Source organism: Theobroma umbraticum, unplaced genomic scaffold, assembly GCF_002168275.2.
Source record: "Theobroma umbraticum cultivar Fairchild unplaced genomic scaffold, ASM216827v3 scaffold_30.0, whole genome shotgun sequence".
In the NCBI taxonomy this organism is placed as follows: domain Eukaryota; kingdom Viridiplantae; phylum Streptophyta; class Magnoliopsida; order Malvales; family Malvaceae; genus Theobroma; species Theobroma umbraticum.
In genome coordinates this window covers 6939075-6962228 of record NW_018397254.1, presented here as the reverse complement: position 1 = coordinate 6962228, position 23154 = coordinate 6939075, and the positions used below count along the sequence as shown (strand labels likewise).

Sequence of the window (23154 nt, the reverse complement as noted above, 5' to 3'; positions counted from 1 at the left end):
CTAGTTCAGTTTTGCGACATTACTTTGTGCCGTTTAGGTTGTTTCTATTTGTCCCTATGTTGGTCTCTTTGTACGCACTGTAGTGTTGTCGTTTTGGGTTTTCCAGCCGAGTTTGTTTGTACCGTTGCTGGGTTTTCTGTGCTCAGCTGACTGGTTTTGATTTTTAGTTTTCCAAAGGCTGAATCTGAGGCCTTCACTCAATTTCTTGAAGTATAAAAACGTTAATGGAAATTTAACCGTTGAGCTTTTGATGCCAATTTTCCAACTCTTTGATCTGTTTGTATTTCTCTCCCGATGTTTCCTCTGTGTTCATAGCGTTCACCAATCCCAGAAATTTTCTTGTTGAAATTTCATCACTTTCTTTATTACTTTTGGATATCTGAGCTCTTTTATATTGGCGCCATCTGTAATTCTCTTTTAGATCTTTGGGAAGATACGGCTAGGAGGAGGTTAAAGCTTGGATATAGCAGGTTGCTTTCTTCATAGTGTGCCTTCCCAGCAACTTCTCAAAAGTCAAAAATGCCTAAATAGGAACCAAGTAGGGAATAAGAATTTCGGGTTTTGTTGTCGACCAATCAGTACTCAAATCACTGAAAATGGTTTTGTTCACTAGGTTTCAGCATACAAGAACATGACTGTGTGCTTCAGAAATTGCTCTGTCAGGGATGTTTCTGTTCAAAAGAATAGAATGTAAAGCTATATGCTCTTATTTAATTTTGGCCTTGGAAGTTTCTCTCAGGCTTAACATATTTTTTTCTATTTAACATAATAGCATCTTAGTTTGGAAAATCTTAATTTCAAATATAATATGTTATTTGTACTTCAATATTTAATTCATTAATTGATATATGATTTCCCTACTTAAAACGTTTAAACTTTTTTTCTTAATTTCAAAAAAAATATATAATATACCACTTCTACTTAAGTGACTACAGTATGTACCGTGAACAATCTTACAGGTTAATCTTCTTTGTTCCACTAGGCATGGAGCAATTTGTCTGAGCCGAACTTATCCAAAAGCTGGATTATTGCACTTTGTGGACTTCTCAGCTATGCAAGAACAATATAAAGCTTAAAATAATGTCCTAAGATTGCCCACTTCATTCTATAATCTTCATGAGTCAACATTATTACATCAAACATGTTTCCCACAAATTTAATAAGTAATTTTCACCAAATGGCATGTATACACACGCAAATACATACAGATACACACACAAGACAATGAACAGTGGCCAATTCTTTAACAAATAAACCAAACAAACATATCTAAAATTAACAAATAATCTCTTAAAAAGAAATATACAAAATGGGAAATGACCCATTTTTTCTAATCCAGACCTATTGAGGAGTTTTATCCTCAAAAACAACCGAGGATCTTCTTGGGAGTAGTTCCGGTGGCACGGTACTTTGCAGCTGTCTCCTCTGCCTTGAGAAGATCTTCCCCACGCTTGGCTTCAACGATTGCCTTCTTCTCTTCTGCTTCCTTGTGGATTAAGGCCACCTTGTTTTTCATTTTTTCGACATAATCGGCCTTCTGCTTCTCTAATTTTTCCTGTTCATGTAAAATATAAGAGTCACGTTATCGATCATTACTCTTACATCCGATTACATCTCAAACTGACTTTTGAAGAACAGAATTAATACCTCAATCTTCTTCAGCTCAGCCTCCAGAGCTGCTTTCTTGCTATTCTCCCAAGCCGCAATAGAAGAAAGCTTTTTGTGAGCCCTGCTCATCCATTTCGATCAGCTCAAGCTCAGTAACATAAAATATAAAATCCTAACTAAATTAAGTAAAAGACCCAAAAATTCCAAAGCCATCGCAGCCACAAAATCTAAACCAAAAGCAGTAAAACGCTAATTTTTATTGCAAGTTATACACAACTTCATATGAATTTTCCCAAAACTTGCAAAGAAAATGAAAGTTAAAACGAAGAGTTGAGTGACGAAAGTTCTTACTTGTTCTCAGCTTTGCTTTTTTCACTCTCTTCCCAAGCTTTGATTAGTGAAACTCGCTTCTCTGTTGCAACTCTAGCAAGCACAGCATCTGGACCAACCGAATCAAAGAAAAATTCAATTAAACAAATTAATTACATTTACAGGGTCCTAAATAATCAATCCTAAGAGTTAAACAAACGTAAGATTGAGAAATTACCTCGATTAACAGAACCCTCCGTGCTTTTCTCCTCAGTCGATTCCGCCGCCTCTGCCAAAATTAAATTAATTAATATCAAAATTAAAAAGGAAACAAATACTAATTATAAGAATTTTATATTGAGTAAAAAAAAAAGCTGATGAAACCAAAGAGAAACAAATAAAAAGAAGTAAAAAGCGGTAGCGCAAAAACTGAAAAGGGGAAAAGAGGGATATACTTTCGACTGCTGCTGCTGCTACTTCTTTAGACTCAGCAGGCTTTTCTTGGGTAGGAGGAGGTGGAATTACAGTTTTCTCCTCGGCAACGTCTTGTGGGGCTTCGGCGGGTTCTGGAGCGGGCGGGGGAGGCTCCGATGGGGTTTCGGTTTCAACCTTCTTGGGTTCTTCCTCTGCCATGCGTTTTTGCTTACAAAGATACTAAAAATTAAAAACAGGGCGGGTTGAATTAAGCTTGGAAACAGAAACAGAAACAGAGAGAGAGAATTGAAAGAGGAGAGAAGGTTTGTTGAAATATTATAGTTGGGGTTGGGGGAGAGTATAACTGTAGCTTCGCCAATGACTGAGGTGAGCTGGATGGTGGGTGCAAATGGTCTATTATGCGTTGGCTGAGAGTGACTCAGACTTCAGATATCTTTTCCAAACACCCAAAATTAGCAAGAGAAATGTAGGCGGACAAGAAAAATAATCTATATGTTTCTGGTTTTCTCTGTTCATTTGATTGAAATGTCAAAATTTTAGCCAACAAGAAACTTATCAAGATAACATATTTTGCTGTTGGGTTTTTAACTGAAAGATTTGTGGGGTTAAAATCTCAACGGATTTCAGCCTTCAAGTTTTGGGTTTCTCAAGAATGAACCCAACATTTATCTAGTCCTAGTGGTTTAGGATTTTTTAGATTGTAGTGTGTTTCCAACAATTTGTGTCGCTATCATTTTACTGGAGATGTTTGCTGAAACGTCTTAATTGAATTAAGGAGACTTATCAGGTTGAATTCTGCAACAATCAAGGATGCCTTTTTTTTTCTTTTTTCTTTTTTTCATTGTCTAAAGAATAATGGATATCTATGATGAATAATGTATTTTGTTTTGAAATATATGATTAATGTATATTGAAGTTAATTTATAATTAAATTTTAATGGCTTTAAATTTAGTTATACAATATATGAAAATTGATTGTTAAAAAAAAAATACGTGAACAAACATGACTTTAAATTTATTTAATAGCCTATGTGTTAACTTGATATGAAAGTAATAGATATTTTCGTTACTTTTTAGCAATATTGAAGATTTTTTATTTTTTTATTAGAAAATTCAACCATTGAGCCAACTTATTTGATCACTTTTATTTCAAATACTTGGACACCTTATTCCATCAATTTAAGAGGTAAAAATTTATCAATTTAGGGATAAATTAAACAATCAAATCGGTAAATTATTACTATTTTAATGGGGCTAAAAATGTTGAGATAAAAGTGATGAAACCAATAATATTTTTTTTCAAAATAATTTGACATTCTCAACCAAATAAAACGTTTTGAAATTCAAATATTCCAAGGAAAGAAAAGGAATAAAGATTCTATCATTTGTAATATATTGAGTATTAAGTATTTTTGGAGCTATTTGTTGCATCTTGCCTCAGCAGATTACGTTTATGTCCTCAGATGCTTCTCATGCGTTCTTTCTTCGATTTTGTGGTGGAGACGGTATCTTTGTGGGCCAGCAGAAACGACCAAGTGTATTCACAATAAGAGACTTAACCCCAAAGCGCAAAGCTTCATGGAAACGCCGGCACGCCGAAAGATATTGGAGAAGGGAAAGCCTCAGCCAATAAGAAAACGGCGTGACGAGCACGCTCCTTAAAGGAGAATAAACAATTAGGGCTTATCCCACTTTTAGAAAAAGGCCATAAAGGTTTTTCTAATCTATTGGCCTTAAAAAGTGGTTTTCCTAATCTTCTGCCAAAAACAAGCGAAGCGAAGAGATTTTCTTCCCCGTATCAATACACAAATTGATAATTACTATTTTATGAAATGTATTTAAACTTTAATACACTGTAAATTTAGAGATATCTCACTCTTTTTCTTTCTTCTTTTTTTTTTTTCATTTTTTACCCTTTCTCCTTTCACAATTCCCCCTATCTCCCACCTTTTTCTTTTATTTTATTTTTTTCTTTTTTTTAAAATCTAACAAAAGAATCATGTGACCGTTAAAAAACATGTCAAGTAAATCTCTTTAGAAGATTTTTCTAATAAATTATTTTTATTACTATTATATTTTTATAAATTTAAAAATTAAAAAAAATATTACATGACAAGTAACTTTCTGTGCTAGAAAATAATCTCTTTAGATATAAATATTGATGATATAATTAAAAGTTTTAAAAAATTATCATATGATAAATAATCTCTTTCATTATCAGAAAAGTAGGTTATAAGAATAAATTTTGGGTTACTATTTTAAAATAATTAAACTGAAACCATTTAATAAATATTTTTTCATGTATATAATCTGTTGAAGGTTGTAACAGCCAATTACTAATTAAAAGAAATAAAAAAGTAGCTTGTTGCTATTATTTCAATCACTATCTCATAATTCTCCTCAATCCTCCACCAACTTTTCTTTCCCTATGTTCTCAACTCAGCTCTATTAAAAATGTGAATTTCGGATAATAACAACAAAAAAAGAGAGTATAAATTAACTCCTATGCATTTATTTTGTACCTCCTTTTTCTTATAACTGTTGGCATTTATTTTATCTTAAAGCAATTGAAATGTTCAACGAATTTACTTTAGCTTTGGTCCGTGGATGCAATGAGGCCGAAAGCGAAATCATTCTTTTTGTGGCAGATGCCAACATATTCACAGATGTCGTCATGATAAGAGCGAAATTGGCCCCTTTCTCCAATTCAACAGGCTACCGGAAATCCTATGCATCAGACAAACTTACCAGCTTGCGAGTACGCATTTTCAGTACATGCTACAAAAAATATGCATTTATGGCTGATTAAAACATTTCTTAGTGCCCCAAGATACTGAAACTCTTTTTCTTGATTTAGAAAGCAACCTTCATTTCTTGACTTTAAATATAAGTTGTGAAATATTGTAAGAGCACTAAATCTCACGGTATAACAAACAGAAACTGGTTGATCAAATAGTTTGATGGATATGGGTATTTAACTTTGGGGTTTTTTTTTTTCTTGTATGAAAAAATAAATTGGTTTCCAAATACTTTGCAACAGCAAATTGTGTTATGCTCAAAATTCCTTGTATTAAAATAGAAGCTTTGAGGTGACGAAGAACTTGAAGTTTCTCTTCCATTCACTACTAACATTAGAAAATATAACTTGTATAACAAGTTATTAACATGAAGCTTAACAATTCACAATGATATTTGTCTGGATATATAATATTGTAATCTAAAATAAAATAATAGTGCACTGTCCTTTTAAAAATTTTCGTTTGATCATTTTCTATTGTCTTTTTTCGCTTGGCTTTTTAATTATGTCTTTATATATATATATAAATGTGGATATCTTATTTCTTAGGGATAGAATTGTATAAATTACCAAGTTTAATTTTTCCTTTTAACTTGTCCAACTCTCAAATCAGTTGATGTACTTTTACAGAAGCTTTTGTTAATTTTCCATTTCTAGACCCTTAAAGGCAAGTTTTGAATTATAGTTAAAAGTGATATAATTTTGTCATTTAAACCTAGAGAATGAAATCATTGAAACAAGCGGCCCACCTGGGTAAGTTACTGCAGTAGTTACTTGTCAGCTGTAGTTTCTGCCTCTTATTTTTCTCAGAGTGGGATATTTCTGTGATGTTATCTTCCCGCAATTAATAGTATCTGGAAGCTTTCGTCTACGCTACGACCTGATGACAATTTCCCTTGTAGTTGTCGTGCCGAAAGAAAGTTACACAATTGTTTTTATTGTCTGCTGGAATTTGATTAAGCGTTGCAACGAAAGAAACCGCAAATTACAATATTGTAAATCCAAGTCGCCAATTGCCAGCATACAACAATAGCCTACACAAATTTAATTAAATATATTGTATAGTGTATAATGTCGTAGCATCCATATGAATGATTTCTCGATGGGCCTACTAATAATATAATATGCATAATCATATTGTTGAAAATTTAATTAACTGTAGATCCATTCAAAGTAAATAATTAAAGGGTTTAACAGCTTCAAGTTTTGATGAGTTCTGCAATATCTATTAGACTAAGTTTTTACCTTACATTTGCTTTTTCACCTATTCCTCTACCCTTGAAATATCTCCATTATGTTTGGCTTGATCACTTTTTATAATTTGGTAAGTCTAGACAGGCGCTTATATTCAGATTATGGCTTTGGCATAGCTTGTGAAATTGGATTTCCTCATAGCAAAAAAACATGGGTTATGTTAGCTGCATGGCGGACTTTCGAACCAACGACATGCCTAATTAATCTAAAGGCTATAGCCATGGGTCTATGAGCATGAACAAGGCAAGATCGGATCCCGACAAAAAGGCGATTTCCAAGGAGTGTGTGATTGCAATGTCTTTGTGGGCAAGCCACGAAAGCACCCAATGTCTATTCGTGGCCACCGTGCGCTCCAATGCCTTATCTAGCGTGGCAGAAAACCTTTCTAAGTATCCGTGTCGAATGTCAATTTATTAACACTATATTTAAATTGCAAATCTTTTTGTTCCTGGTATAAAGCAATTAACGTTTAAGTTGCAATGAATTACAATTATTATGCACTTAGCCTAGTTGTCAATAACATGAGACATTTTTATTTTGTAATGATTGACGAAAATGATGGGTATTATTTATCTTAGTACATGAACTAATTGAGTAAGCCTTTGAAAATAAATAAAAAACCTAATTGAGTTAGCCTTTGAAAAGAGTAAAAAACTAATTGAACTAAGTTTCACACTCAACTCCTCACCCCCCCAAGCCTCTCAAAAGTCTTTTTAATGACTTTTAGTCCTAAAATTATTATCCTATTACACAATTGTTCTTTAATTACATCATATTCTTGATTCTTTTAAATTAAATAAATGTTCTCTGTAACTCTTCAATTAATAGCTATCTTGTGTGCTTTAAGAATTTGAAGGTAAAAGGTTTCATGCGTCGGGTTCCCTGTTAGGTTCAAGGGTTGCTCCAACTGAGTCAAAAGTTAGACGTATATTTTAGTCTTGAACGTATTTTATTTAATTTTAATTTAAGAATATATTTAAAAATACTTAATATAATAATATAATATTTTAGTATTTAATAATAAAATTAAATTTATTAGTAAGATCGAGTCAAAATCCGAATTTAAATTTTAAAAGTGTGAATTGAGTCTGACACAATCATAAATACCTTTTGACTTAAGTACGAAACATTAAAATAAAAATATATATGTATGATATGAAGAGGTTTTTCTATTATTGCTAACATGAAATAGAAAATTTCAAAAGTAAAATAAAAGATTTAGGGAAAAGAATTTTGGTTGGAATGAGGGTAAACTGTGTTGGCGGTTACGAGAGGGATCTTAACAGTCAAATAAACAACTGCCACGTGACTTGTCTATCTGATAATTAAAGATTCTGCGGCGTTAAATTCACAATCTGGGTTGTCACTTGGACACGTGGTCCATAGAAAGCAGAATTTGTCCTAATCAACCGCTGCCACTGAAAATCTAATCTTGACGTTGTCATCCAATTTTGGCACCATCTCCAGTTCTTTTTCATTGTAGTAATTCTCTTGCCATGTACCAACGCGAGGTGTGAGAGGGAACTAAAATACTAGCAAACAACAGCCCATTGCAATTGAGAAAAGCCCAAACCAAGTTTGGGCTCTCTCATGTTGACCCACACTTTTTCTTTTTTTTTTGGTAAATTTGGTAATAATGTAAATATGTTTTCAATATAAAAAAAATTAAACAAGTTAAAAATTTTAAATGTAAAAACATTTATTTGGAAGGAAAAGTGCAACTTGAAACCGCTAGATCAGAGTCCACTGTCCGGTAGTAGCAAATAACATATTTTAGTAAATAGAATCCGGTAATAGGGTATTTTGATTGATATAAACAATCAAATACCATGTAAAATTGTGATAAGTAAACATTTTACAAGTTGTTAATATTATTATGGGTAAAATAGTTTCATTTGTTAATTTTTAGTTATAATTTCATACAAATTTATTATTTTTTAAAATTAACAGTTTGTATTAAAAAAATATTTTTTATTAAATATATAAGTTTAGTCATTAATCAATTATTAATATTTTTATTAGTTTAATGATGTAGTAATATTGAAAGGATAATTTATTTTTTATTAATTTTAAAAATTATAGTATTATATAGATTATAATTTTTTAATTTTTATTTTTTATTAAAAAAAATTATCCCGTCTTTTATCGCAGCTGGAGTGTCAGATCTATGCACCTTTGGGAGCACGGGGGTGGAGGTGCAGGGGGCTTTCGATTGAGAACGTCGCCAACTAACATAAAAAAAGAAGAAAATAGTGAAAAAAGGTTAAAAGAAAAATACTTTTGATATTTCATATTTGTTCATTAATATCGTTTATATGTTTGAAGTGACTTGTTTATTTTAAAAATTAATAAATTATTATAAAATTATAATTAAAAATTTAAAAAATAGGATATTTTATTTTATTATCATAGATGTCCCGTGATAGTTCTGTTGCCAAACATAATATTCCAACACATATGAACAGAATGCGACACTTCATAGTCCACACCTTTTTTTTCCATCGATTAAAAACGTGCGAACAAGCACAAGCCAGTGCCAATTCATTTGATTTATTATTATTCTGATTATTTAAATGACTCCCCCCCTCTCTGTCTTTCTTGAAAGGAAGTTATAATTTTTTACAAATACCAAAACAGGTCTTGGGAAGAGTATTAGTGGCACGATATTTTTCAGCCTTGTCATCAATGGCAATTTTCCCTTTCTCACGTTGAGCTTCGATGGATGCCTTTTTCTCTGCTACTGTCTTCTGAACTTGAGCTTCCTTATTTTTCAGTTGTTCTATTTTCAGTTTCCTCAGTTTCTCTGCACTTACCTGATCATCATACACAGCCTTCATGTTACAAACTTTGACATATATTTATATTTACTTGGTTATGTTTTTGATGCAAACAAGTTAGGAGAGAATGAGAATTCAAATAATTATATAAAGTAGTTTTTACCTCAATCATTTTTGATTTGGCCTCGTTACATGCTTTCATTTCCTCCTGCCACGACTGAGTTTCAGCCATCTTTCGATCCGCTCTGTTCAGTAAGTTTTGTATTAGTTATAAAAGGCTAAATTACTTCATTCCCCCCCCATAATCCTTATTACAGGGTTCAGACTAGATTGTAATGAATTCACTTACTTGTGATCTACTTTTGCCTTTTCTCTTTCTCTCCAAGCGTTAATTTTCGACTCGAGTTTTTGTGTATTAATTCTTTGAAGCTCTGACATTAAAGTAGGGCAATTCCCAGAGTAAGCTTATAGATGTTAAACATCATTTGGCCAAACGAATTTCTTTGTTTAGATTTTTTAAAATTTGTATTTAAATCCAACAACAATATGCTATAAAAGACAAAGAAACAAGCATTGAACCAGAATTCTATAAGCTTTTAAAAAAATCCAAACCAAGGTATACTTTTAAGGGGGAAGGGGGAAGGGAGAAGGAAGTAGTCAATCCTCCATCCTTCCCTTTTTTTTTATAGTTTTGGGTTTATGAGCAAATATTGACGTAAAAAAGAAGGGTTATAATAAGTGGAACTATACCTTTATCCATTGTAGAACCTTCGGAACTCTCCATCAGTTTTCTTTCACTTGTGTTGATTTTCTTCCGTACGATGGAATGATGGCGGCATGAAAAAGAAAAGATGTAGGAGACTCTCTGCTGCTTTTATCAGCCTTGTTCGTGGACAGATTTAAACTGACCAATTATGATGGTAATCATTGGTGAAACACAGGCATGCATGCAGATTAAAATCAATTAACCCAAATTCAATTTTCTCATGATTCACGTGTAACAATAATTTCTAAAGTATCATTCTGAAGCAAATAGAATTTCCACCATGCATTTATAGTGCTCATGTGTATTTCGTTTTTGTATATGGAGACTTACACCTTAGGAAACAATCACGACAAAGCTTTTACTATCATAATTTCTGGGTTACACGTGTTTTTCTATTTTAGCTCATCAAAATTTGAAAAATATATAAGATTTTAGATCATTCATGAGTAAAGCGTTAGTTTTGTGAGTGTGGAGAAATACGATTATAAGTTAAATTATACCTCACGCGAAGATCTTGATTTGAATTTCCCAAATATAACATATGTAAATCTCATGTTTAGAGATTAAATCATTATAATGGTCCATTAAATTGCCACTATTCTTGATCACAAATTTATGTCTAGAAATACAAATAATAGATATATCCATTCATCAATACACAGATACAGATATAACATCAAATTATATAGCCGAATAGCTGTGGTCATCTTCTGGAGGAGCCTTGGTAAAAACTGTAAATACTACGAAGGCTCCATATAATATTGTGACAACGGCTGTGAAGTTTACAAGGAATGCCTCAGCACCATATTTAGCAAGGCCTGAGTTCTCAAGGAATGTAAGCTTCTCCAGGCACCCAAGGGCTGCATTGCCAACGGCCAAGATGTATACAAACAGTCCCAACAGTACGTGCCAAGGAAGCGATTCGCTTCTTAACCCGGCTGATCCTCCAGGGTAGAAGAAGACGAGAAAGCCATAGATCCACTGCAAAATTACGTTTTCCCTTTCAAAATCATTTTCTAAAAATGAACAGTAGCGATCATCATGCTTAAAAATCCATGGAGTGTAATATCCAAACGAAAACAAAAAAGAAAAAGCCATTGGGTGTTATGAATGAGCAAATGGACCCACACCACAAAATTCCTCAGAGCCAAGCTCAATTGCTCAATGGCAACCTAAGCTTAACTCTTCCATTTGGGCTTCAATAAGCCAAATTTAAACCCATGCGTGCTCTACTTGTATAGCTTACCACTCTAGAATAATTCCAGAATAGAAATGATAAGCAAAACAGGTTTAAACAAGTTAATGGAATGAACACATTCTATTACCTGAATGCCATAAAGGACAATGATTCCGATCCCAAGCCAAGAATGCAAGCTGTAGAGATTGACTATTGAACTCTCATTATGGTACTTGAATGCCGTATAGATACCAATAATGCCCAGAATTAGTGCAATGGCATGGAGCACAAGATGTATCAACTTCTTCACATCCTTACTCAGGGGCAATGACTTGTAGCTCATAATGGCTGCATTGTGTGTTGTTTGGAGCATGGTTCAGTTTACTCAATCCGGGAAAACGAAAATCAGAAGCAATATATTTTTTTATCAACGGAAAAGGTGTGTTGGATTACCTTCACCTCCCACGATGATGAAGCCAATCAACATCAATACAGGATGCAGCTGCAGAAGGAGTAAAATGGTTACGCACAGTTGCAGCAATAATTAAGGACTGCCGGAAATGTTTCACCTTTTTGCTTCCTTATTACGTTAAGAAGGGGTAAATCATTCTAGGATTCTTATTATGTTCATAAGGGTATTGATATTATTCAAAGAAACCGACGAAACAAACATTTAGATATCAAAATTCCTGGTGCATTCAACATGAAAGAGACATTGTTAAGAAGCCAGTCAAAATATTAAATGTTCAGACAATGAGAGAAATTTGGAATGGCAGCAATTATAATTGAAAATGCTACTATATTGATCTTCAATTTGTTTTTTCTTCTTTTCCTCCTTCCTCTTTTCGACACTGCAAAAGAGCTAAGGCATCAGAGAGTGATAGCTTAGATAAGTCCGAAACAAACAAACCTATCCACGGAAATCATGTGACAAATAAATTTAAGGGTTCAATTAATTAGTTAATTCCAAAGCAAGTAGGTGGATACCCGATTTAATGTATAATACTATAAATATAAAAACCTCACTAATGACATAATTAAACCCATGTTCATAAATTTATATAAGTTTTTAATTCGAATATATCGAGTCTCTCATCCTTCTTGCTCCTTCCAACATTATTGATTTTGAAAAAATCAGAAACCACGTGGTGGGGTATTACTGTTTTGTATCTGACATTTATACAGAAAATGCCAAAAAAGAGGCACAAGATAACCCAAAAAAAAAAAAGAACTTAATTATAAAGAAGGGTAAATAGGTCTTCTACACGAGAGACACGAGGGTGAGTATACCAATATAATATGTATGGTTTCAGCCCCCGTTTTGCAGAGATGAACATTGGCCACGCAGCACCAAAATTGGCCACAAGGGGAATTTAGAACTACCCCATGCTCCAGCCCCATTCAATTGCCCAGTAACAAACCTTCCAAGTTGTTTGGTGATACTTACGGAGCGGCCTCTTCGAATATGAATTCGAAACTTTCAAGTAGCAAACAAGTTTAGGGTTGGTTACAGAAATTGAGTAGTAGTAGTGGTATTTCTTTCTAGGGGAATCAAATGGAGCTCTATCATTCAAAGAATTGTTCACTGGGCAATAAAGATATATTTAGTTAAAGACTTTAAAGCCTGGCAATGATCAAGATAATTTACAGGAAAATTGATATGGGGCCATGTCAATTTACAATTGACAGGCATCCAGCACCCATAGCAACAAAAAAGGGATGATCAAATATGAAATTCTAAAGAATGAAACAACTTGCCTAGGGCCAATTCGGAAAAAGGCAAAACCAATAGCCTCCTTCATTAGTTTAGTGCTTAAAGTTTAAGATTCTATGAAATAATGGAAAAGATATATGATAGGGTGAGGGCAGAGTTGTATTTCTACTGTATAAATTATTAATTCCATTCGTCAAACTCAATAACAAACAGCCAAAGGACCATGAGTTTTTTGATGACCATGAACAGGGCTGGAGTGAATGAAATCACCCAAAAGTCCCAAAACAAAAGAATATCGTCAATGGTTTAATCCCAGAGGAGAAACAGAGACCCAGAAACCAAGCAAAATTCCACTGGAAGCCACAACTGAGTTGATGAAAATCAAATAAAAATTAAAAAAGAAGGAGAAAAAATTGATAGAACACCCTCCCATCACACACACACACACACCATAAAAGAAGAAAGAGAAGAATAAGAGAAAGGGAGACTAAAAACTTACATTAAAGATAAGATTTTTGTTTGAAGAAGCCCAAGCTAGTCCGCCCCTGAAGTATATGCACCAAACCAATACCATAACAGCAGCGGCAACCGCAAGCGCGTGCGGCACAATCGTCAAATGCAATGCTCTAATCGCCATGTTCTCTCTCTCTCTCTCACTCTCTGTTTTTCTTCTTCTTCTTAGCTGTTTTAGACGATAGAGTGAATCAAAAACTGCACAGCAATAAGATTTTGATAAAGAGAAAAAGGGGAAAGACCTTATAATTATATCATTTCAAGATTTGACTAATTGGCTTACGCCTCCTGTCCTGTTGTTTCAACCAGTTGTTCCGGGAGATAGGGACCCTTGGATGGAGATCTTTGATTCTCTTGTATTGATGCCACGTGGCGCGGGATTCAGTGGATTGATGGAGTTTCGTGTTGAGTGCATTCGTAGTAGGTTCGTGTCTCATCCTCAGGCCTTGGGCTTCACTTACCTCCCCTGTCCTACGCCTTAAATATTCAATATTCAAAGCTACATAAATCTTAAATGATAAGGGAAGAAAGTTCAATTTCAATCATCCAATGGCAACTTTATAAAAAGTGTGGTAGTACTGATCTCCATTTCCAGCCCTTTTGTAACAAATCCAAGTAACGTTGTCTTGCCTTTGATTTGCACATGGCCAGGCGACCACCTCGTGATCCTTTTTTCCTTTTGTTATAGGTTTGAATTTCAAGTCACTAAGATTCCATTGAAATTTAACATATACATTTGAAGGAAGGCCTGGAAACAACATCGTCTTTGTACTTTTGATCGTACGATACCATTGTGATGGAAAATTTGCAGAGGCCCAGAGGGAATGGAAAATGGTTTGGAACCATATAGAGGTGAAGTCATGTATGACATCATAATATACGGATCAAAATCAACAGCAATCCAATCTTATTACTAGTAAAGCAAGTTCTTAGCTTAGCATCTCATACCTTATTGGTGGGGGGGAATGAAAATAATGGGCAAGTTTTTGTCGGCTTAGTTGGATGTTGTGGTGAAGGACCCCACTTTATTCGTGCCAGTCTTCAATGTCTATCAGTATCCGGGTCCCACTATTATTACTCCGAGTTTCTCCTTCATATTAAAATAGTATGATCTGTTGGTGTTGGATTGCCTTTGGATAAGCATGTTTATGGTGTGTTAATTACGGTTATGGTAAAAAATTGTCACGGTGCTAAGTTAATATTTTGGCCTGGTTAAAAGGGGATAAAGACTAAAGAGAGGGGCAATTTTTACGATGGAAGTCGTAATAAGGTCTATGTAGACACCGACGAAGCTAATTTCGAGCTCAATTCCAAGACCTAACGTGGTAAAAGTTTTGATTTAAAACCCTTGGTATGTTACAAATTTCAACGAGGTTTTAAAGAAAAATCAGGCTGACAAGCTTTCTGCTCGCTAAGTCATATTTTTTGGGTCTCTTGCTGGTTGGGCTATGGTCCATATATCTGTATGCAGAAAACAAAATCCCGGCTTTAACCCTTTAAGATTCAACAAGGGAACCTGGCCTATAGGGTTTCTCCAACTTAAAACTTGATAGCCCAATATTAATTTTGGGTACTGCCTTGCAAGCCCAAACCCTAAATCCGTGCATGAATAAGGATCAAGGTTAGTGGACTACCTATTCAGTTTTAGGTCCATGTCAAATTAAAACTTGCGTCAACTCGATGGATTTGATAGATTACGCTTTGTTACTCAAGCCACTTGATCTAAAATGGTGAAAGTAGACAAGGTATTTCAATTTCACATTCAACCGAATAAGAGGATTTTAAAAAATTTATAAGTGTGAGTATAGTACATCCAATAAGATTAGTTTTTTCAAAAAAAGATAATAATTCCATGATAAAGTAAAATCAAAGAGGCAAGTAGGGCGGTAAATGGCGATGAAAGTGTCATCAAATTCGAATGGTGAAGAATGTTATGCTAAGTGTTTTAGAAAAAGTAGATAAAGTGTTTCAATCTTGTATTAGGTTAGTAAATCTAAAATGTTTATAAATGTGAATATTACACATCCTGTCATGTTAATCTTTTTTTTTTTTTAAATTCTATCATATTAATCTTTTGAGGAGAAAGTAATGGTCCTATGACAATTGCACATATTTGAAATGAAATTCATCCACACTAGGCAAAAGAAAAAAGAAGATTTATAACATTTTGATGCATTTTCAACAACAAAGGTTCTTTGTTGTGGAAAAAGAGTAATAGTCCTGTGATAATTACACACATATATATAATGAAATTCATCCACACTAAATAAAAGAAATAAAAATATCTTCAACATGCAAAGGTTACAACCTTTAGCAGTAGTTAAAATTAAATGTTTAAGATGGCTATTGTGACATCTAAGATGAGGCTCTTGTCTTGCATTCTCCACAAGCTAAACTGATGCTAAATATAAATATTGGGTATAATTATTAATGGATTGAACTTTCATTTTTATTTAGCAGGAAAAACAAAAGAAAAACTTCCAACAATCATGTTGTATATAATATAATTAAACTTGGTAATGGTAATATAAATTCACTTACTCTTTTTAATATGAAAGAGAAAGAAAGGATTCAAATTCATTATTCTTCTTCTTTGACGAGTAGGGCATATATACTAACAATATGCCATGACGTTATTAACTTATTATCTTGAATTACCACACATTAGGAGATATAATCCAGTTTTAACCATTTCATTCGAGTAAGATTCCAAGTTTCAACTTCAGTCAAACGGTATAAAGCCGAAGTAGTGATATCCCCTCTCCTCTCCCTTCCTTTCCTCGGCCTACCTATTGACTTTTATAGATTGTAAAGAAGTTTGTCTAAGAAACCAGTATAATTAAAGAGTGCCCGATTTCAGGCCAAGCTTAGTTCACGCCAATTATTATCTGAAAACCATCATCCTTGAAGAGGTGTCACCTCTTGCACGTGCATGCATTGGAGAGGAGAAAAGAAGCATCACGGGAAGTTGGAGGTCGAGCGGGAATACGTACCCCATTTAAGGCGGGGAATTGCTGAGTCCTAAAAAGTACCTTTCGGAGTGAGACTTTCCTTTGATAAGAATGAACCATTAGGGAAGAATTTAACATGAGGCATCCTGGCACTCCCCACGTCTCCATTACTAGACACGTAGCTTGAGATGGTAGAATACGCTTCGTTGGTCCTCCACAAAAGTGGCAGTACGGCTGGGTCCATTACACTTATGCCAGGAAAGCGATAGAGCATCCGCCCTCACCTCCCCGCATTGGCTGCGCATGGCAGACTACTTTCAGCTTTCCATATACAAAAAGAAGAGCTTTACGATAGCTGCAAGGAGAGAAAGAAGGCATTGTAAAGTTGCCATGATTAAACTCGTTCGAAGAGCCATGTGGACACTGACAATGGCAGGGGTTCGTTTGCCACGAATCTCAACGGGAAAACCTGATTAATTTCTTCTTAATTGTTTGGGTTACTATCAGCCTTTAGATTGATCGCTTTTCAAGTTGTGATGAGATCCATTGGTGCAGGAAAAGTGCGGGACAGTGCGTGTGGGGAGAGACAGAAGAAAGCACATGCTACCACGTGTTTCGACACATTCACAGAGCACTTTGGCCGGGATTTGACTTACAACAAAGTAGCCAATAATAAATGTTACGCCCTTTGTGTACGCTGGCATTGCTGGAAAAATAATGAGGTTTTTGTTAAATATGGATCAGATTTGTCGAAACTAAAAGGGGTTTGGGCCATCGCTGTCTGATGAAATAATTTCAAGCCTATCGATATTTCGCAAACCATCTAAACCTTGCAATCCATTCCACTTAATAAGTCTGGTCAAATCATGGTTTAATCATTCGGCCGTTGCAATTATCCATAAGTAGTAGTCTAATCTTCTTTTTGGGTTTTGGTGCAACGGACAATATTTCAGTGCTGTACTTGATATCTTTAATTTTTCTAATTTATTTATCAATAGCTTACAGCTCCATTTGATTTTTAACATTTAAAAAATGCCTTAGTTAAATAAGGCATAATTCCGCACAAATAAAATAATAATGAAAAAAAGAAGATGCTTTAATGATATGATGGGTAACAGGCTAACAGCTAACTCCTGTAGTATCTTTATCATTTTATTTTTTGTTTCCGTCTTTTCTTTTTCCCCTAATAATCAGCTTAGATATGGAGCATGATCTTATTTTCCTTCCGACATTTTGCTGAAAATGAAACTTCATTTTCGAAGTTAGACAGACGACAGGCTCTAAGCTCAGGTTAAATCGCAAGCTTAGCCTTAAAAAAAGCAGGCACGCTTTTTTGGGTGATGATGACAATAACCGAAGAAGTGTAGGGTCATCATCAGCCATGTATTTTATTTCGTTTTAAAGTTTGGCACCTCGTGCCTTACTGCAATCAAAAGAAAACTAATTCTGATTCCCAAACTTTTATTACTAGAATAAAGTAGAGTGTTTTGATTAATATATTATAAAGAAGCCTCTTTATTACTCTGTAATGCCACTACATTTATTAATTTGACTTTGAGTCATCTTCCATTTCGCATTTTTTCCAACTCCCTGCAGCTTCTATTTTTCTAAAGTTACTAAAGCGAGTTAACAGACTGGAACATCTCGTTGCTCACAGCTGTGCAGAAAGTATCCTTTAGTCCTGTCATAGCCACAATAGAAGTCAAGTTTAGACAAACAAGTTCCAGATTTGCGAGCATTGTTTTCAGTAGAATCCCAATGCCGTGAGTGGGATTTGTAGTCAACATTCACCGCAGAAACTGAAAGCATATATACGATTAAAACAATGTTTAAGTCATGGAGGAGCGACAAGAAAAAGATCAAAGTTGTATTCAAGTTGCAGTTTCAGGCAACTCAGGTACGAATCAGACAAAACTACTGAGACTAGTTGAGAAATTAAAAGTTAGGAGTTTAAGATCTCACCGGATTCTGCCATCTTGGTTTTCAGGTGCCACGGTTGAAAAAGTCCGCGGTAACGATAGCCCTGGTGCCGGAGGATGTTGGAAAGCCAACACTGAGATTAGAGAAAGTCGCAGTTCAGGATGGGAGTTGTTTGTGGGAGAATCCTGTCTTTGAAACGGTGAAACTCATCAGGGAGACAAAAACAGGGAAACTGAGTGAAAAAATTTACCATTTCGTTGTTTCAACTGTATGTATAGTCTGGAATCCCTCAGCTTTTCTTCTCCATTGTTTAAGTTTCCACTGGTGTTGGCTAATTCCTTCTGAGTTCTTGCAGGGGTCCTCAAAAGCAGGTTTTCTTGGTGAAGCGTCAATTGATTTTGCTGATTTTGCAGTAGAAACTGAACCAATTACTGTTTCTCTGCCCCTGAAGTTCGCTAACTCCGGTGCCATTCTACACGTTAGTTCTCTCTCTCTCTCTCTCTCTCTCTCCAGTTACACATGGGTGCACTGACACAAAGTGACCCGTGCATTGTAATTCAATTGATTTCAAGAAGCTAACATAGTTATTTGGTTGTGAAAATTCATGGTGATCCACAGGTGACAATTCACAAAATTGAGGGAGATGCAGATCAGAGGTGATACAAACATTAACAATCTATCTCGAGTCATTTACTTTAACGCTCTTTTCCTCCCTCGTCTTCTTGCTCTTTTTCTTGTTCTATTTACATATATAAAATTCAATTTTAAGTATCAGATATCTTGGAGAAACTGAAGGTTTTGCCATTTCCCGAGATGGAAGCCTACAAAGCCAAGACAACAATTACAGTGTACATGAAAATGACCAAAATTTCACAGAAGTAAGTCCCCACTCATCTACTTTCAGCATGGTTTATTATGACAATAATTCGACTAAAGCATCCTGAAATTCCTACCAGCAATTGATGGCCTTTCAATGCAACTTTACGATTAAATTGTCCTTGATTCTCACAGGATGGGCACTTGAATATGATCACATATCAGAATGCTGAACAAAATGGCAGCATTAAAGCATCGAATGGCTCTACAGCTACAGTAGCATCATGTTGGGACATTTGTTCTGAACAACCAAGAAGGGCTAGTATTGGTCAGGACCCTGCCAGCTTCCTTTCACCGCTGCGGCTAAATTCTATTCCTCAAAGGGGAGCAGGTGCTGTCACGACTAAAAAGCAAATGCACCGGAGAACAAACACAGATTGGTCAGTCTGTTCAACTTCAGATGGAAGTTTAGTTGAGTCAGGTAATAGCCCAAAAGACATCCCAAGGGAATGGCAAGAGGGATCCGACAGTTCTGTAGAGAAACTCAGAAGTGAAAATGCTCTTCTACTGAGGCAGGTGGAAGTTTCTGAATTAGAATTGGAATCTCTCAGGAAACAGATTTTGAAAGAGACCAAACGGACACAGGATCTGGCAGGACAAATTATCAGCCTGAAAGAAGAGAGAGATGCAGTGAAGACAGAGTTTAAACAACTCAAGTCACACAAAAATACAGATGAGGCAGAAATTGAAAGCAGATTGCAAGCTGAAAATGAGGAGTCAAATGTTCTGCTAGAAGAAATCAGGCAGGAGCTGAATCATGAAAAGGACTTGAATACCAATCTCCGTTTGCAGCTGCAGAAGACTGAGGATTCAAATTCTAATCTGATTCTTGCAGTAAGAGACCTCAATGAAATGTTAGAGCAAAAGAACAGGGAAATATCGTGCCTCTCAAGTGAGATAGAAGCAAGTATGAATATGGAAGAGGTGCAGTCAAGTTCCAAATGCCATCTGAACGAGGCTGAGGATCAGAAAACAGTGGAAGAACTCAACAAGGAACAAAATGATGCTAATGAAGTACACATGATGAAGCAGACAGTCACAGACCTGAATGCAGAGTTAGAGTTTTACAGGAAACATAAAGAGGAGTTAGAGATGCATATAGAAGAACTAAGCCAGGAAAATGAGGTCCTAAAACGGGAAAATTACGATATCTCTTCCCAGTTAAAGCAAAATGAGCAACAAGAATCAATCAAGATGCAAAATGAGTACTTGGAATCTTTGGCTACCATAAATGAACTTGAATCTCAAGTGCAAAGACTGGAGGATAAAATCAAGCAGCAGTCAGAAGAATACTCAGAATCTTTAGTTGCCATTAATGAACTTGAAAGTCAAGTCAAAGAATTAAAGAAAGTACTGGAGAATCGGACACAAAGGTTTGAAGATGATCTCAATACCATGATGCATGCCAAAACAGAGCAGGAAGAAAGGGCTATCCGAGCAGAGGAGGCCTTAAGAAAGACAAGGTGGAAAAATGCAGTTACGGCAGAGCGGCTTCAGGAAGAGTTTAAAAGGCTATCTATTGAAATGGCCACTAAGTTTGATGAGAATGAAAAGATGACCACGAAAGCAGTTGCAGAAGCAAATGAACTGCACATACAAAAAAGAAATCTGGAAGAAATGCTCCAGAAAGCTAATGAAGAGCTTGAACTACTTAAGGATCGGACTGGAATTGAACGACAAGAGCTTTCACATCAACTAGACATCAAAGCAAAACAAATAGAGCAAATGTCAATGGAACTTAATGATAAGACCATGCGACTTGAACACACACAAAAGCAAGAGAAGGAAAAGCAAGAGGCTTTCTCAAAAGAAATCCAGATGCTCAGAACTGAGATCGAGAAGCTCACAGAGCAGAGAAGCCAATTTTCTGATGAGGCAAAAGAAAATGGAAAGCAAAGTGATGAAACCATAAAAGTGAAGACATCAAGTGACAAAACTGAGGTGCTGATACAAAGATGGAATAAAGAAAGAGAGGAATTGGAGAAAAAAATCGCTTCAGCAAAGAAGGAAGCAGAGAAGGCACAGAAACAATTAATTAGTACAAGGTCTTTGAAGGATAAAAAAGAGATGATGATCACAAATTTGAAGTCAGAAATGGAAAACATTCAAGTGGAGTATAATGACTTAAAACATAAATTGATCCGAGAAGAAATGGAGAAAGAAAAACTGAGAAAACAGGTATCTCAATTAAAGAATGACCTGCAGAAGAAAGAAGAAGAAACCATCTCTCTAGAAAAACAACCAAAAAATAATGGTGGTCAAGCTGCTGTCACTCCAAGAAGCAGCAACTCTACCTCAGCTCCTCAGGGCTCCAAGTCTATCACCATGTTGCAGAAGAAATTGAGGTTGCTTAAGGTAGTTGTTCTAACATGGCTTAGAAATTAACATAGTATCTGTTATGTGTATGGAAAGATTACATATGGAATGCAAGATATGTCCATTTTAACAAAACATCAATGGTGGAAGTAAACCACATATAATCTGCTTTTTTCAGTCATAAGATGTTTACATTTTATGTTCTTACGAAATCCAAACAACCAAGCTGATATAACAATTTCTTGTTCTCATTCATCAAATAACAGAGATTAATATTTAACAATTTTTTGCAGGATCAGATAAATCTCAAGGAAGCTGCATCGAAAACATCAGCTAATTCAGCTCCGGAGAAGGAAAGAAATCTCAGCAACATGATTGAACAGCTAGAGAGCAGCATGGAACAACTCAAAATTTGTCATTGTATCTCTGCAGATCATTGTCAAGAGGTTTGTGAATTACAACAATAAATTGCATTGACTAATATCATTTTGTGATTTCTTATGCAACTGGGCAGAAATATTTTAGTCTAGACATAGTTCATGAGGCAACGCTTAGCTAACTCCAAATGATCATAGAAACAATATTTCAGAGATTAGTAATACATCTCTACAGAAACTGAATTACCTTTTTATTAGAGAGTAATGATGTATGAGAAAAAATTCATTAAAAATGTTGTTCAAAACAATATCAATGAGTTAATGCTGCAGAAGTAAATTTAATTCTAGACCCCCGAAACTCAAAAATTAAAGGCAGGTCACTTATATCTCAGTTTTTTCATTATTTTTAGATATGCTTCCAGTTCCACCCATTTAGTTTCGAGACTGTTACTTCAGAAGAACTGGATTACTGATGTTGAAAATACAGGAAACTATATCTGCTGGAATCTTTGCTGCAAATGTCACCAAATCTGAAGAAAGAGGAAAGTCACCAGACAACATGCTACATTCCAAGATGAACACTGCAGAAGGCATGTCTTTCTCAACCAGAGCAGTACCAGTTGAAAGGTATGAGCATAAAATAAGGTGAACATTGATGTTTTATCTTTTTGTCTCAAGAATTACAGCTTATTATTAAGCACTATCTTTATTATATATGGAGCTCATCGACTTATCATTTCTGTTTCCTACTTCTCCAAACAGAAGGAAAGAAACTAACGCAGAGAGAGAGCATAAATGCTCCACTTCTGATACCAACACTGGTGCTAATCTTGCCGAGTTGCTATGTGAAGTGGAATGTCTTAAGGAAAGGAATAAATCTATGGAGCGTGAGCTTAAAGACATGGAAGAAAGATATTCAGAAATAAGCCTCAAATTTGCAGAAGTGGAAGGTGAAAGACAGCAACTTGTAATGACAGTACGAAACCTTAAGAACAGCAAGAAGAGCTAGCATGTTCAAAAATGCAGTATGTTTGGCAAAGAATTCTAGGCAGAGTGAAGCAGCTGATCTTCTTCATAGAAGATACAAGTGTGATACTTACATCAAAGTTCAATCAAGATATCCTTACCATTTGACCTTGTGAAACGGCATTTTCCTTTATTTGTTGCTCATCTCCTGATAGGAACACTGAGGAATTGGATTCAACCAACTACGTTGAAAGTTCAAAAAAGTAAATCTTGATTTTGAGGTTTTATATGTTTAGATACAGAGACCCAATAGCTATATAGGAACCCATCCAATACCTTTTTCATTTTGCTTAATAAATTAAAACCTTGAATTAATTCTGTAGAAACAGAACTAACAA

At 35.0% G+C, this 23154-nt stretch overlaps 4 protein-coding genes across 6 annotated transcripts; 1 reads left to right on the top strand and 3 right to left on the bottom strand.

Moving 5' to 3' along the window:
• Window positions 1–1066: 1066 nt before the first annotated feature.
• On the bottom strand, window positions 1067–2906 carry LOC110414439 (remorin-like). The gene is made up of 5 exons (XM_021425634.2): window positions 2373–2906; window positions 2156–2206; window positions 1960–2047; window positions 1648–1729; window positions 1067–1555 (listed from the first exon to the last, which is right to left on the bottom strand). The coding sequence occupies exons 1-5, from the start codon at window positions 2548–2550 to the stop codon at window positions 1361–1363; spliced, it is 594 nt and encodes a 197-aa protein (XP_021281309.1). The 5' UTR covers window positions 2551–2906; the 3' UTR covers window positions 1067–1360.
• A 6037-nt stretch (window positions 2907–8943) lies between these two features.
• LOC110425607 (remorin-like) lies at window positions 8944–10045 on the bottom strand. Its single transcript, XM_021440535.2, has 4 exons — window positions 9931–10045; window positions 9530–9611; window positions 9344–9425; window positions 8944–9216 (listed from the first exon to the last, which is right to left on the bottom strand). Exons 1-4 carry the CDS (start codon window positions 9962–9964, stop codon window positions 9013–9015), a joined length of 402 nt encoding a protein of 133 aa, XP_021296210.2. The 5' UTR covers window positions 9965–10045; the 3' UTR covers window positions 8944–9012.
• Window positions 10046–10501: 456 nt separating this feature from the next.
• On the bottom strand, window positions 10502–13600 carry ACYB-2 (Cytochrome b561/ferric reductase transmembrane protein family). The gene is made up of 4 exons (XM_021440610.2): window positions 13337–13600; window positions 11577–11625; window positions 11272–11471; window positions 10502–10927 (listed from the first exon to the last, which is right to left on the bottom strand). Exons 1-4 carry the CDS (start codon window positions 13472–13474, stop codon window positions 10628–10630), a joined length of 687 nt encoding a protein of 228 aa, XP_021296285.1. The 5' UTR covers window positions 13475–13600; the 3' UTR covers window positions 10502–10627.
• Window positions 13601–17783: 4183 nt separating this feature from the next.
• LOC110429426 (Myosin heavy chain-related protein) lies at window positions 17784–23051 on the top strand. Of its 3 annotated transcripts, none has more exons than XM_089783656.1 (9): window positions 17784–18198; window positions 18289–18489; window positions 18577–18699; window positions 18840–18877; window positions 18991–19099; window positions 19233–21452; window positions 21707–21859; window positions 22278–22435; window positions 22553–23051. In XM_089783656.1, exons 1-9 carry the CDS (start codon window positions 18127–18129, stop codon window positions 22797–22799), a joined length of 3321 nt encoding a protein of 1106 aa, XP_089639782.1. In that variant the 5' UTR covers window positions 17784–18126; the 3' UTR covers window positions 22800–23051. The 3 variants fall into 3 exon arrangements, with proteins under 3 accessions (XP_089639782.1, XP_021301142.1, XP_089639785.1); XM_021445467.1 differs by having other exon boundaries at window positions 17786–18198; window positions 18997–19099; XM_089783659.1 differs by having other exon boundaries at window positions 17789–18198; window positions 22278–22417.
• The last annotated feature ends 103 nt before the right edge of the window (window positions 23052–23154 follow it).